The 17,199-nt window shown below is 36.3% G+C and overlaps 1 protein-coding gene across 1 annotated transcript; it reads right to left on the reverse strand.

Moving 5' to 3' along the window:
* Nucleotides 1–2,753: 2,753 nt before the first annotated feature.
* Nucleotides 2,754–3,701, reverse strand: LOC122802286 (olfactory receptor 52E4-like). The gene has a single exon (XM_044071935.1). The coding sequence runs from the start codon at nt 3,699–3,701 to the stop codon at nt 2,754–2,756; it is 948 nt and encodes a 315-aa protein (XP_043927870.1).
* Nucleotides 3,702–17,199: the final 13,498 nt, after the last annotated feature.

The raw sequence follows: 17,199 nt of genomic DNA on the forward strand, positions 1-17,199 counted from the left end.
AAACGCAGCCTGGGATGTTGTCCGGTCCCATGGATGCTGTGTTTTTGACTTTAGAGAGTGCAGCTTTTGCCTGCATAGTTGTGATTACAGGGACTCTGCTCTGCATTCTTCCTGTATAGATATGGACCCTTTAGGGGGTGGGGGGGTAAAGTTAACACTGAACCTATCTGCCAGGATGTTGGCAATATCAGTTGGTTCTGTCATTTTCGTGCCTTTGTGCTGTAACTCAGAGCAGATCTGGGTGTTGCCATCGAGATTCTTGACATAGCTATAGAATGCTTTGTGGTTGTCCTTAGAATTAGTGGCAATTTTGTTTTCATAGCTAGCTTTGGAGGATCTTATAAGGGATCTCAGCTTCTTACTGAGGCTGACCAGGGAGCTCCTCCACTCATGGGATTTTACTCTCTTTGCAACAGTTTCTTCCTTCTGTTGTACAGTTTGTTTATGGCAGGGGACAACCAGATTGGCTTCCATTTTTTAGAGGATAACATCTTTGTTGTGTTTGGGATAACACGATCCATGCACTCGTGTAAGTGCTTATAGAGTGCATTTGTGTAGGATTCAGAAGTTGTAACTGTATTGTCCATCTGCATGGGTGTCATAAAGTTCACTACTTCTGTCTTAAAAAGCATGAAGTTGGATTTAGAGAAATTTTTTACCATGGTTTCCTTAATGGGGGGTGGGGACAGGATGTGGATATTAAGGGTGATTAGCTTATGGTCGGATCAGGCCAATGAGGAGTTGACTTCAGGTGTGGAACACCGGTCACTCATGCTGGTAATGACTAGGTCTAGGATATTGTTGCCCCTGGTGGGGGTGTGGATAAGTTGATCCAGGGCATTGGAGTTTATGAATTCCAGAAAGCGTTGAGCTAAGGAGTTGGTACACAAGTAGTTTTCCCAGTTAATGGTGGGGTAGTTGAAGTCGCCCAATATTAGTGTGTTTGGTTGAACCCTAATATTTTCCAGTACATCAAAAAAAGAGGAGTGAGAATCCTGGAGCATGGTGGGGGATCTGTAGCAAGCTACAACTTGTATTGCAGTTTTGCCCAGAGTTAGTTGCAATTGGATAACCTCGGATGCATTATGCTGAGCAACTAGCCTGGAGGTCAGCACACACTGGTATTATTGGACTAAAATATAATTCAAGTTTAAAAGACTAAGAGGGATGGCCTTCCCAGCTGATCTCTCAATGCTTTGGAGAATGAACTGATGAGATGGGACTGGGAGGATTGTCCAAAATCATATTTATAGTAGGGGCAGGCAACTCAAAAGACACCAAATTTAAAAGTGCAATAATAGGGCAGGAAAAATCAAATGCACACAGAGATCAGAAATAGTCAGGCAGAGAACAGCAAGTCAAACAAGCACTAACTAAACGCTAAATAAAGATGCCTCCCTCTAAATATTTCCAGTTAAATTGGGAATGCTATTTCTCAGATCCTCCCACCAATTACATGGGTGTTAATCACTGTCTGCAATAATTCTTTTCTAACTTTGCTAACTGACCCAGCAAGACCTCTTAAAACTCCAAAAGAACAAAATACTTAAAACAAAGCAAAATGCAATATGAGAGGAAGATAAAAAAGAAGTAATTAAACCTTAAATGAATAACTTCAGTCCAAAATCAAATGCAGACAGAGATCAGCAATAGTCAAGCAGAGAACAGCAAATCAAACAAGTACTACAGCTAAATAAACAGCAGTCAGCTGAAGTGATGTGGCCATTTTGTGACAATTCCTTCTAGGTGTCTCTCAAAGGAAGCATATTTAGCACAGACCACTTATGAAAAAAACAGAACATGTTAAAGGGATTCTGTCTCCCAGTTTAACAGCAAATTTCCAGTGATTTCTCATTTCCAGTGCCGGGTCTATGGAAGTCGGATCTACATTGATTAGCTTGATACCACTGCAAGCCACCCAGGACAAGCTATTTAGAAAATGAATGAATGAATTAATTAATTAATTAATTAATTAAATTCATTCATTCATTCATTCATTAATCAATGAATGAATGAATGAATGAATGAATGAATGGATCAGAATATGATTATTATTCAAAGATGAGCATATTAATGTTCTTTTGTGGAAAATGTAACCATGGCCTGGCAAAATGTAACTCGCCTTGAAAAGCATCAAATTATTGCAACACCGTGGTGTATAGTTCATAAGAAACAGTATTGTTGCACTTAGCTTCAGACTATTGTAATGACATGGCCAGTAGATAACATAACAATGCATATTTTCTTTGTATTTAGAAGGCTATTTGAAAATGAAAGTGAAATTTCTTCATTCATATGTTGTATTGCACTGTATGGAGAAAACTGAGTACTGAAGATGCTGATTAGAAGCTTAGTGTACTGAGATTTAAAATTAGAAGGCACATTGAATTAATATTTTTACTCTGCCATGCTGTACTGTGATCAGTCTTCCCTAGTTATATTGAAAAAAGAATAATTAGGCATCATGAATTACAACTAATGATATCTGAGCAATGGAATTAAACAGCAATGCACACTATGAATGGTTAAGAAACTTATAGGAAAGTGACAATGTACGCATGTTTTCTTCAAATGTTCTTTATATAAGCTCATTAAATGAATGACAGAGTCATGAATTGCAATGTCATTTCATTAAGAAAGGTCAGATGTATGTAAGTTGATTTTTAAACTGACGTCCGAGCTGTTCCAGTGCAAAATGTTTAAAGAAAGTATTTTCATTCTTCATTGTGTTTTGCTTGTCAGAACAAGTTAATTTATACACCAAACAAAGAAGCAACCATGGAATTTAAAACCTTTGCTATCTTCTCATGAATCTGTTTAAGTCTTATACAGTAAATGAACGGATTCAATGCTGAAGGAAGGACAATGAACAAAACTGATGTTATGACACGTACATAAGGCAGAACATTGTTCAAAACATATGATAATATGGATAAAAGATGAAATGTCAATATCACAAAGAAATGAGAGATACAGGTGCTAAAGGCCTTCTGACGGGCTTCTTTGGTCTTCATTCTTAGAATTATTTTGAGAATTAAACTGTATGACAAACCAACTAGCACTGTGTCTGGCATTGTAATTAAAAGAAAGAGGCATTTCAGGTAAAATGCACATGCTTCAAAATGTTCACAAGCTATATTGACAAGCTCAACAATTTCACAATAACAGTGGGCAATAACATTTGTTGCACAGTACTGAAACTCAACTGCAAAGAAAGGCAAAGGTAATATAAAGGCCAAACATCTTGCCAATACTATCATGCTTGCTATAGCAATGAATTTGTTAGTTACAATATTTGGATATCTGAGTGGATTGTACACTGCAAGGTATCTATCGAATGCCATTACAACTAACAGAGAAGTATTCAAACTTGTGAAGAAGTGTATTGTAAACATCTGTATAATACACATTTCAAATGTTATAGTTGTGCTATTAAACCACAGAATTCCCAGTAATTTATTCAAAAGTGTAATCACTAATGTAATATCTACAACAGCTAACATACAGATAAATAAATACATTGGTTCATGGAGACTTTGTTCTGCTTTAATGACTAATAATGTTATAGCATTTCCTGTGAGTGCTGCAACATAGATAATAAAGAAGGGAATTGAGAACCAGTACTGCACGTTTTCAAGCCCAGGAAATCCAGTCAGGATAAACTCTTTCGGATATAAACCACTGCTTTTGTTCAGTGACATAGTGACAGCTATCACAAATCATGCAGTAAAGGCAAGTACACTCTGTTGAAATAAAATAAGTATATATTAATTTAGTACAGTTAAAAAAATTATTGTATGGAAAGCTGAAGATGTACCATACTGTAAACTCAATGTTATTTTATGGGGGACAGAAATGACAAACTTTGATTAGTGCCAGCAGCTCACATTTATATGCTGCAGGCTGACTCCAACTGAAGTTCTCTGGTGACAATGGCAAGCATTTATAAGTACTATTCTGTGCTACTTTCAGACAAATGTTGCGCAAAATTATTAATAATTATTTAATACTGTATTTCTCTTGAACAAAATGACAAGTAAAGGACTAATCACTTGTATAGTGTTATACAAACAAAACATTTACTGAAGACACTCTTTATGAATGAGAAATACATAATGTAATGTGAATCAAATCAACAACAATTTTTGCCTGTTAAATCCTTTCACTGCTTCGGCAAATGGTATCAAATTATTAATAGTCTTTATCACTGGTTGTTTAACTTCAGTACCTGACATTAAAAGGTAATATCCAATAAATGTGCTTTCCTGTAAAATAAAATAAAAAAACACAGTTAATGTAATATGCTGTGTGTTACTGTTGCCTTATTCAGTAAAAAGACAGAGGAAATTGAATGTCACAATAAGAACATAAAGCTTTTTATGTTGCAGAACGTAGGTAAGTATGAGAACATTGAAGGTACAAGTATGGATTCTTGAGACTTCTTCCCATTTCCTGTCCCTGAGTGTTATTTTCCACTCTATTCATGCTTTAAATAAACAGACACAAACAGTTCTAGGTCTAGCATCCAAGTGCTTTTTTATAGTGTTCTTTCTTTTCTTCTCTTAGGATTGAGATACTTCAGCCAGCAATAGTGATATGATAGTAATGTTATGTTATTTCACTGGATCTTTCATTTCTCAATACATTTTACAAAAAGGGCTTTCCAGCAATCTACTATTGCTTTAGACATTATTATCTTATTACTTGGCTAATACTATAACATAACACATAAAATACATTTTTGATAGTGTGACAACCCACCCCTAGACCAGTAATCAAGGAGCCTCAGTCCTCACCACTGTTACCAGTGTGGGACATACACTGAGAGGATGACAAGGTATACACACAGTATTTCCAGATGTAGCTTTCTGCATCAAGTGCAATTTGCCTAAAGAGCAGACGTAGACCACAGCCAGTACAGGGCTGGTTCTACCTCTTTCTCCAGATCCCCAATAAAACTCTCTACTTGCACAGGTATAGAGTTGAGATCTCAGCTGAGTGGTGAAGCCAAGACCTCCAGCAACCTCTCTGTCCAACCAGTGCTTTATGTCTCTGCCCATGTAGCTGACACACACACACTCTTTGAGGTTTGATTTATACACACACCTGGGAAAGGCTGGCATGGGTTTACTAGCTATGCCCCCTTTTTCCCAGACTACAAGGTAGTTATCACTGCCACCAGCCAGATCCTTATTAGCTACTTTAAGGCCCTTAACAAAAGGTGTCCAATCTTACTGTGTAATGTTACATTTAATACAAATGGTAGTTTGAGCAAGAGAAAGGCTATTAAGAGTGGTCTACACAGTGTCACCAAATAAATATGCAAGTACTCTCAGAACTTAAATCTCTCTACACAGATCAGCCACAATTAAATGTTTAAATATATTTAATAATAAATAATAAAAGAACAAGAAAATACTCAGTATATAATCACAGTGGCATCAGAGCTAAAAATCACAGGAAATATTTAAAACAACATTGCAGGGCAGTCTCAAATAAAGAAAAATATCTAAACTAAGCTTTGCTGTATTCCTGACTATATCCAAGAGAGTTACTATGCCCTAGAAACTTACTTATAGAGCAAGTCAGATGTGTGGTGAATGGGTCTTCTTGTTGCCAGATCCAAGACAGAATACAGAATGTTGTGTCTCTCTCAGAGACCTCTCAAATTAATATCTCAAATATTATTGCTGGGCTAGCTTGCAGAATTATATCATTTCTTGTCATCTGACTTCTAGTCCTTAGGCCCAAAACAACCAGTGATGGCAGCTAGTAGCATTTAGCATCTAACTGTAAAAATACATAGACAATGGCTTTTCCTCAGATCTTTGGGAAATGCTGGAAGTCATAAAACAATAAACACTTCCAAGATAATACAGAAAACTTCTCAAAACAGACATTGTGTCTCCTTGCTGTCATAAATAATTTAATTTCAGCTATTTTTCTGAAGTTTTGCTGGACTGAAGTTAAACTCCTGTGCTCCAGTTTCCACTGTTAAAATATATACATTTAAACAGTTACAATAATGCATGTACATTTCTGTTCTTTACTAGTAGGGCACACTGTGGTTATATTTCAAGCACTTTATAAAATATATTTTCAACACACATGTCTGTACAAACCTAGTTTGATATATACATGACATACAGTTCCAATACATTTGTAGCACAAGCATTTTATATGAATCATATTGATGTTCACAAATGACACCCAATCGTTTACAAAATTCCAGATAGCTGTGCTGGCAGTATCCCATTTGTCACAGATAGAATGAGCTTTTCAAAGTTTTGCCTGTTAATTGTGATATCACTCTAGTCAGAATTCTGATTTTTTTTTTCCCCATAAATGCTGTTCTGGATAAGCAAATATCAAACCTCTCCAGACCTAGGCAACTTTAAACAGCATAGTTATGAAGGTGACTGGAAAATTAAATATACATCATAAGAACTGTGGTTTATAGCAATATAACTGAGAGAATAGCAAAATGTTTCCATATTAGCTTAAGTCTGAAATATGCATCAAGGATCAGCTTTTCACATGTTAATAGCTAGCCCATGATTTCTAGTGGGTGAGGAAGAAGAGGGTATGATTATCATTCTCCAGATACAGACCAGACCTCTGATGATGGAAGATTGAGCAACTGGGACTGGTCCATTCAGATATCAGTACAACAGGCATGTGTGCCACAACATCTAGGCATAAAATGTACTGATATCTCTACACGTAGTGTGCTTTGAGTAAGGAAAAGATTGGGTAAATTAAAAATATGAATCTCTCCTTCTTCCAGGTTCTAGGATGAAACCATACTGAGATGCTATTATCATCACTTGACTCATCCATTTAACTTACCTAGTTCATCCACTTTAAAGTCACGGATTTCACTCACTAAATGTGCACTGCTGACCTTATCTGGTCTGAAGGGTAATTTTTATAAACTCTGAGAGGGAATTATAATAAATGTGGGGAGAGGAGAATGGGACACAGCAAACAGGTGGAAGCTAGGGAGCAAAGCTAAAAATACAAAAAAATAAAAAAATAAAAATGTGGAAATTGATTTTACTATTATCAGTCCAAAAATTATTTTGTATGTCACGTGGATGAAGACTGTTATATGGAAGAAAATGTGTTTTACATTTTAGCCAAATATACCATTGTACTACTACTACTACTACTACTATTACTATTACTACTACTACTACTATTACTATTACTATTACTATTACTACTACTACTACTATTACTATTACTATTACTATTACTACTACTACTACTACTACTATTACTATTACTACTACTACTACTACTAATAATAATAATAATAATATATCTAAGCAAAAAGAAGCCACTAAATCTACTTCATGGAAAATGTATTCCCTAGGATTCCAAAAGATTCACTCCACCAGCATTAATTTTCTAATACAGGTTAGTCAACTAGCAAGACAGAGAGAATTTCTGATTCGGAGACAAGGTAAAGTTACACAGAGAATAAAGTGTTTCTCTGTATGACTTTACCTTGTCAGAAGTAGAGAGGAGTACAACAACAAAAAAAAAACAGTTTTTACCAGAATCTCAAGTATTTGTGAATGAAATAGGCAGAAATAAAATGAGGATAGATGGGAGCTGAGAAGTAATGTCATACCGAAGATGAATACACTCAAGTGTTATGTTCTGTGATAAGGCCTAGAGCACCGACAACACTTTAAAGGGTAGAGCAAGAGTATTGTCTAATTTTAAATGGAGTAATTTGGTGATATCTATGGACCCTGGGTTGTATTGCTGAGGATTTTAAGGCTACTGTGAGTCTAGAATTGTACACCATATGATACCTATTGCCAAAGGAACAAAATATTTTCACATCATGGTCCAGGGAGAATCATTTTACAAAGCTGGCTTGACACATAAATGATATCTAATGAAAATGGGCAATACATCAAAACAATTGTTGACTGTTAGCACATATAAAGGGCTATAGGTATAACAGGCTGAAGTTTAAAGTGGTGTCTGCACAAGTTATATGGCATAATGTGATGGATGAAGTGACAGAGAGAATTATGTGCATGTGCCACCAGCTGAATGGCATATTAATGAAAAGAAATAATGACATAGGTCATCTGAGTAACTTCAAATAACTTCTATACACACTAGGAGAATATGGATTGTGAGGCGCATCAAAATTTTTAATAATCATTCTGAGAACATAGTACTAAGAAGAACAGACTGAGAAAACTCAATAATGTATTGACTGGACTAGATGCATGAAGGCCTAAAATTATTTCACTACTATGTTCTTATTTTGAATTAATGAATTACTGTACTACATTTTTGCTTAATATACAGTACTGCATCCATTTTTTCTCTGAAGGATGGATCTCTGTAGAAATTCACAAAATGTGGAGAGCAAGCCTTTAGAGTGACAAAAAACTAACTGTATCAGGCAATTTGTCTGATATACTTTAACCAGCTACGACTATATGGCTGGCCTCTGTTGTTTTACCTTAATGAATTAGTACTGTTGTATTGCACAGGTTATCACAGGGTACAGAAAGTTCAATCACTTTGGTGACCTTTTCTTTAAGGTGAAAATAACAATGTCCAGGCTGACCCTTATACATTTAACCCAGTGTTAAGGACACAAAGGTTTTAGAAATAGTTGTATGAAGAAGATTCATACTAGCAGCTGACCACCAGCCATACTCTTGAGTTTCACTCATAAGAAAGGAATTTCTCAAATGGCTTCAACCAGACTTCGGTGTTGTATGTGGTACAGGTGTATGATATTCAACATTAAGTGTCTAAATAGCTTTACAACTTTGGCCACTGTGATCACCGCAAACAATGCTTCAGAAACCTTGCTCTGATGATCCAGTAGGGGTACAATGTATGTTTAACTGAAAAAATACTTATCACAAATACGAATACTTCCAGACAGACTCATAATGATCTATCGCACTCAAAACGTTATGATCTGGTAGTATGACAGTCATGTATACACTGCATTTTCAGCAAGGACAGAATAAATGACAGTGTGCAGAATTACTTGACTGACTAGATACAAAGTAGTGACTGCTGAAAATAATAACTTTGAATACCAAATTCAATTAATAATAGCCACATCGGCACACTTAATATCTGGTACTTGAAAACACAAAATAAAAAATAAAAATAAACAGTGCAGTGAGCTCTGTCACAGTCACACCTGACTGTGCAGTAGTATGGAAGGAACTAGACTACATGATGTGCACATGGCACTCTGAATAAGGTGAAAAGTATTAAATATTTAAAGATAAATAAATATTAGTAACAGCCCCCTTTTTCATAAGAAAGCTGCATCCTTGTTTTAAAATAGATAAACAATACTATATATAAATATACATACTGCATTCCCATTTTAAGCTTTTCTACGAGACACAGAAACAACTCTGTATTGTACTTTTATAGATATCCCTTTACTTAATGATCCTTCCTTAGCAGGACTGTTTGTACTTATTATAATTTAAAATGCTTTATCAACCAACAGGGTTTAAACATACATTTCAGTTAGCATTTCATTTTTTTCAAAATCACAAACTGTGTGTGCATCTAGTTAGCTTTCTAAGTAATTTTACCATTGTAAAGACACATGGGAAAAATTCTCTTCTGTGGTGTTTAAAGCTGCTTACAACATATTGGGGATCTCCTCATCAAATGATGCCCTTGAGAGTTCAACAGGACATGCCAGTTTTACAACCATTTCAGGAACTAGTTCTTTGATCACCTACTTGGAAATCTTTCCGAAGACTTCTTCAGGTACTGCAGTACTTCTAAATGGCAGTGTTTATTTGACAGTCACTTTGGGATGTATTTGCTTAAAACAGCTGCTCTGTTTCTTCTCAAATCTCTTACATCACCTCAAACAAATGTGACTCTGCACATTAATGTATGCGTGTCTGTGTCTTAAATGATAATTAAATAAAGTTGTTTTTAAAAAGTAATCCTTCTCTCAGTTTCTGTCTGGAACTGAGTGAAATGCTTACATTCTCTCTAGCCTTCAGCTGAGAAAGAGGCCTTGCATGTTTTATCATAGACAAATCTTTGTCTTGATTGATTCTATATTAATCTCTGTTGAATGTAATTTTGGTTTTCAAAAGACAATGAGGACGTAGATACAGCAAATACTCCTTTTAATCTACAGGTATTAGAGCAACACCTTGCAATGTAACATTTCTATATGCCGATAATACCAAGTGGGAATCAAATAACATGCATTGCTAATGCTTTGTGATTAAATTCCTCAGAGTCTGCACTGCCCTTTTGACTTTAACATTAGATTAATGGGACAAAGCTGGATGAAACATGTTGAAATGCCAAATGTTCATAAAATTTCTTCTATTTCATGGTGCCATACTGCATGCCATTATTTGATAAAAATCACATTAAATCCATGCTTCAAGGCAGATATCAGTGCACAGATTTCACCTGTTTTTATATAGTACCCAGTAATGTTACAACCTCTGTAAACTTCAAATGATAGTCAGCGCAGAACAGGCACACATTTCTGAGAGTCTAAGATCAATTCCAGTCTTACATTGTTTTCATCTTAAAAGTTAATAAAATATCACAGCTTCTCTTACACTACTATTATTATAAGCTTTATATGCACAACAATTACCAACTTGCTATTCAAGGTGTGCAGACATTCATGGTCAAAATAATACATCATCACTTCTCACTTTAGACTGGACTATGCCAACAAGTGAAACTTGTGTTATCTTGCCAGCATTTCTATTCTTACATGATTAGACACTATCAGTTTATCTGCTTTGAAGGCAAGATTTTCATGGAACTATACTCTTCTTTAAATAAAAAGTAAGCTGATATTTCTTTCCTTGTGGCCATGTTCTGTTCTGGCCACATCTTACAATAAGTGCATTAAGCAAGTGCATTTCTGGATCATACCTGGTCAGGTTCTAAATTGTTTTAAATTACTTGGACCATCTGTGCAATAGTGAAATGTGGCTGCAGAATTTTGAGATTAATTTCTAGCTCATCTCCATAAATACTGTCTTGCTGCTTTGACAAATAGGAATAAACCAGCATATCTGCTTTCTGCCTTTCTTTTACTTTCTTATAATTCACCCTCGAGTCTTTCTTTTATGAAAGTAGCTTTTCTGCATCCTGGGAGGTGTCCCATACAACTTATATTTGACAAATCTTTGAAACACTACATAGTTACTTTTCACTAGCACTTGTTTCCCATATGTGTAGTCGTGACACGTTCCTCAGCAACATAATAAAACAGGAAACTGTTTTTTTTTTTCTCCCTGGAAAATATAATGATAATAGTGAGTTAAGGCACTTAACTTCCAGGCAACTGGTTGACCTTCTTGCAAAATTCTTTAAAAATTCTGTTCTAGTCAGTACCTCTTTGCAAAGTGATAGGATAATTCACATCACTGTATTTCAATGTGGGTATTCTGATTGTTGGTTTTAGTACTGTTCCATACATCTTTCCAATAACTCCCTCAATGCACATGTACTTCTGATGTATTTAGAAAACATTTCAAAAGATACCCCATCATATGTAGAACTCATAAGAATTTGTCTAATTTATGGTGTGGTATACAAGTTTTCTCATTATCTGATTTCACGTCCCATTAACTTAAACTGTGATCTGTGTATCTTAAATCTCTAACTCTGATTTTATAATTACTTTGTTCAACTTGAGGCTGTACTATTTTAGTCTATTCAGTGAGCCATTTAACCTCTTTTCATAAAATTACCTGTTCATAACCTATATCAGTATATGGCCTGAAGAATCTGTGGGCCCAATACAAAGAACAGAGAACAGTAGTAAATTTTGATGTGCGGTACTTCAAGTCTTGGTTGGAACCATTAAGGAATAAATGAGCATCAAAACCAGGCAGGATCTCCCATGTTGCATTTGTGATTAACAATTTGCATCATCATCATCATCATCATCATCATCCACTTTACCACTAGTAACTAATCCAGCATACATAGTGTCCACTGTGTAATGTATCATGAATCATAGGTTTAATTAAAAAGCTTCAAGACGACAGGCAAACCAATGAGTTACTAAACAATTTGTCTAAACTAACAGATGAAGATATTTCATTGATTACAATAGCTGGCCATCATATATTCCATGTACCTGATTTTTATTTCTGGTATTTTTTTGTCTGCACTGTTATTTCCTTTTCAAACTGTCCTTTGATCAAGGCTTTGTAGAAATCATATTTTCTTTTTTTTGTATAATCTGGTTCTCTCATGGGTCAGGTTCTGTTCAACTTCTGAGGTAAAGTCTAAAGTTTTGTAATGCCAGATAGGTTTGTGATGTTATATTAGTTTTATATTTTACTTATGTGCTTTAGCTACTTCAATCTTATGTAGTATAAACATGTGGAATCGTGTTTTGCTGGAAATTCTGGTTTAAGAATGGCTGGTTAAGGATGACATTTTTTTCTTCTGATATATTATTTTTTTCTTACTCTTTTTTTACCTCACTTAGCTTTTTGTTTAGTTTTTTTAGTTTTCATTCTAGAAACTTGTTTTATGTTGGTGTACTGTCTTTTTGTGTGGCTTAAGTATATATTTTCATATGTGATATTCGTACCTCTCAACCTCTTGGAGCAAGAAATCTGGAAAATGCTATAAGTAAAAATAGGACAAAATCCCAAAAATAGGAACAATTTTAAATATTCCTCTTACAAACTTAGAAAGTTGATAGAATAACAGGTTTTACATTTGCATGCATTTTCTGAAGGGATATGAAGTCTGAAACTCAAATGTCTCTCTTTATTTTCTGACTTCAATCTTTAATGAGTTGCCACTAATTTGCCAGAAAACCACAGTTTTATGAAAAATAGACCAAAAATATGAGGCACAAATATGGGCATTCTGTGAAAAATTACACTTGAGAGGTATGGTGATATTCATGACATTTCATTTTCTGTTGTTTCAACATAAATGCAGTTCAATTACAGTTACTATTAATGAAGTTATCAATGTATGGACACGATTAATATAACTAGAAAGATAAGAGCTTGCACTATTATTAGTCATTGTGACTTGTGCAAAGCCTTAGTCAGCTCACAATTTAAGCATTTATAGCATATTTTTGAATGCAAGGGAAGCAATAAAGCAACGACTGAAAATACCAAAGAGAAAAAAGATACATGGAATATATGGGGTCACCTTGCATGACAAATGAAATGTCTTGCCCTGTTGGTTTAGGGAATGTATTCAGTAACTCATGGCTTTGCCATTCATCTTGAAAATTCTTCATTATACCATCAGTTCAAGGTGCATCACAGAGTAAATCACCACATAATTTGGCTTTCTTTTTAGTGGTGAAGTGCAAAGTAAAACAAGATTCAACTCACTCAACACAAAACCAGTGCACAGTAAGTGTGCATGAACATAGCTGCATATCTATATAGTTTGCAAAAATACTTAATTGACTTAAACACAAATGGTCAAATGCAAATGATGGAAAACTATTTTGATTGAAACCTTTTTTGACTGAATCAAACTTAGCAGAAAAATATAGAAGTCTATAAACAAAATGTGATGACTCATTTCTGATTATATAACTTATTAATTTGGCCAGTGAGTCTAGAGAAACATATGTGGATTGGTAGTGGTATTGTCATGTTGTACCTACAGCTTTGTAGATGTCTGTGTTTGAGCACCAGCATTGATTCAGTGTGTGGGGTGTTTTTATTGGTTCTCCATGGTTGCTCAACTGTGGTGATAGTATATATAAGTAAGGGTGTGGGTGGAGTGAAAGGAGGCTTGCCTCCCAGAAAAATGTTATTTTAGAGTATTTTCTGTGTGTGTTTGCATGCATATGTAGAAAGTTTTCTTTCTACTTTGATACAATCAAATGAGTTTTCAGTCAGTTGTGTACATTGATTTATTTTTCAGTGAAATGAATATTCGAACAAATGTCATAGATCTGTGTATGTGCAGATACATACACATACACATACACACACACACACACACACACACACACACACACATATATATATATATATATATATATATATATATATATATATATATATATATGGTTCTGGTCGTTTGCTCGAATGAGCAAATGACGGAAACCCAAATGGCTGGGCATAACGCAAAAGTGCTTTTCACCGAAGAAGCACATTCGCTTAAGTATGCCTGTTGCAGAGGCTGTACTATGGTGCAGGTAAGGGAAAATTCCCTTTTCCCGACTGTAGTGCGGTCTCGGAGGGAGAATATTAAAGTAGGGGGGTGTGGGGGGCAAAGCCCCTATACTAAAATGTTAATGTAGTGTGTTTTTTTAACACGCTTTAACGAAAGCGCTTTTTCGATAAAATCACTTATGTTAAAGTGTGTTTGGTTATTATGGATTTGGACGTTTGCTTATTCTAGCAACTTTCTTCTGCTCAGTCATAAAACAAACCATTTGAACTGGATAAAGGAAGCCGGGCTGCCTCATCTTTTACAATGAATAACAAATTTCACTGAATCCCCAAAACACTAAGACATACACATATACATGCATACATACAAACATATGCATATACACACACACACACACACACACACACACACACACACACACACACACACACACACACACACACACATGCACACACACACACACAAACACAAATGCACACAAACACACAGAAGTTCAAACACTGCAACCCAGAAGCATATAAGGCCAGATTCATTAATAGCTATATTACTGTGCACTATTTGTTATTCATTAAGCAACTCTACATAATGTGTAGAGCTGCCAAACAAAGGGAAACAGCAGACTATGCTAATGACAGCACTATCATTATGCTGTATGTGCAACAGGATTTAAATTGGGGTGCTTTTCCTGCTGCCAGCCCTCAGACAGGTGCCATCTAGATCTAGATCCCATTTGACTTATAATGGGCTGCATGACAAATGGGTGCCAACATCCTGAATCTGGTGTTCACCAATATGAGGGATCACTAAAGCACCCCCACTGGGAAGTCATCCTTGGTGAGATCTGACCACAAATTAGTCTCATTCAAAGTAACTATCACACCTACCCCCCCCCCCCCAGCAGCAACTAAACTAAAAAACTTCTCCAAAGCAGATTATAACCTCTTACGGGATGGTATAAATATCTTCACTGCACCTCCTCCCTCAGACGGAACTGGCAACTATGCTGAGCTCTACACCAGTGCTTTATAAAAACATGTATATAACTGCATTGACTCAGCCAAACCTGATAGGACCAAAACAAGCTCCTCAAGGATCGGCAAACCTGCCAGGTGGACAACTGCCATTAACAGGCTTTACAATAACAGTAAGAAATTGCTGTCTAAGAGTAACAGAGAGCAAGCTCTCCTAAACAGGAAACACTCCCTCCTCAGCTTAAACAAGCAAATAAAATTTCTTGTGAAGTCCTCCAAAGCAAACTATGAGTCCAAATTAGCTTCTTCAACAAAGGACAACCAAAAGGCATTCTATAGTTACATCTGTAACCTAAAAGGAAAGGCCTAGATTTGTGCAGAACTTGTAGTTAATGATACCACATCTACTGAGCCTGTGAACATAGCTAACCTGTTGGCTGACAGATTCTGTGCAAACTTCACTCCCCTGTCCCTGTCACATGTACCCCATGACATCCCTAACACCTGTCCTCTACCTTGCATTTCTAAAGAGCAGGTTTTAAATGCACTCTCTAAGGCCAAAAACACAGCATCTATGGGACCTGATAACATCACAGGCTGTGTCCTACAAGGGCTCCAACACTACTGGGTACTCTTTTCAATCATAGTCTAAGCACCGGCTTCATACCAGCTGAATGAAAAACAGCTACCGTTCTTCCCTTGCACAAAGGTGGTGCTTCCACTGACCCTGGAAACTATAGACCTATTAGCCTGACTAGCCTTATCTGCAAGGCCATGGCGTGAATCATTATGGACCTTATCAACAAAGATATAGGAAATCTCCAAACACTTGACCCTACTCAGCTTGGATTTGTCAAAGGGAGATCATGCCTGTTAAACCTGGTGGACTTCTTCAATACAGTCACCAAGGCCCTGGATGAGAGGAAATCTATGCATACAGCCTATATGGGCTTAGCAAAGGCTTTTGACACTATCCCCCACTCAGGCATCATTAGCAACTCACCCAATTAGGCATCGACCCCTATATTGTTAGATGGGTCATTAACTGGCTCACTGACAGAACTCATATAGTCAAAATAGGGAAATCCACCTCCAACAGCGACCTATAACCAGTGGTGTACCACAGGGATCAGTCCTGGGACATATACTGTTTGGAATCTATTTCTCCGAAGTACAAGCAAAAACTAATGTTCTGTGGCTGAGAAAGTTTGCTGATGACTGCAAAATGGGATCGGTTGTAGAATCTCCAGATGATGTCAACATCCTACATGAGGGTCTTACACAAACAAATAATTGGTGCCAAAATCATGGCCTTAAACTCAATGCAAAAAAATGTATTACCATTCTTTTTGGTAAAAGTGATGTTCCTGCTAACTACCACATCAGTAGCAACACCTTAAGTGCACACTCAGTGATGAGAGACCTGGGCACACAGGTTGACAGCAAGCTTACCTTTGACCACCATATCTCCACAATGGTAAGAAGGGCATTCTATATTGTTCATCTCATAAGTAAGGACATAGCCTCCAGAAAAAAAGAAGTTATAACCTCCCTGTACTCTTTCCTCATTAGGCCAATAAATGAATACTATGCCTCTTTTGGTATGTAACTTTCTAAACACCTGCAACAATTGGAGAAACCACACCCTGCATTATTGGAAATGCTTCATATCCGAAAGTCAAATGGTACGCAGGTTACTCACTCTAAAAGGTTGGGAGGGTGACTTAATGGCTAAGGTGTTTGCCTTACAAACAGAAGGTGCAGGGATTGAGTCTCACAAGGGATAATTGGCTAAGCTTAAAATGGCTCACAAGGGCAGTTAGCTTAGTACTAAACTATGAACCTATGAACTATAAAGATCTTAACCTGATATGTGACATTAATAAAACATGCTGGAGGGACTGACTTGTCTCCCAGAGGTTACCACACCTTTGGAACCGACTCCCACTTCATGTCAAACAGAGTACCTCATTGGCCCTCTTCAAACGCAATCATTACAATTGGATGGGCCACCATAAATTCACCCAGGGGTCCACCTGTGTCCCTC

The sequence above is a fragment of the Protopterus annectens genome, chromosome 5.part0 (assembly GCF_019279795.1).
Source record: "Protopterus annectens isolate FY-2018-M chromosome 5.part0, PAN1.0, whole genome shotgun sequence".
Classification (NCBI taxonomy): Eukaryota; Metazoa; Chordata; order Ceratodontiformes; family Protopteridae; genus Protopterus; species Protopterus annectens.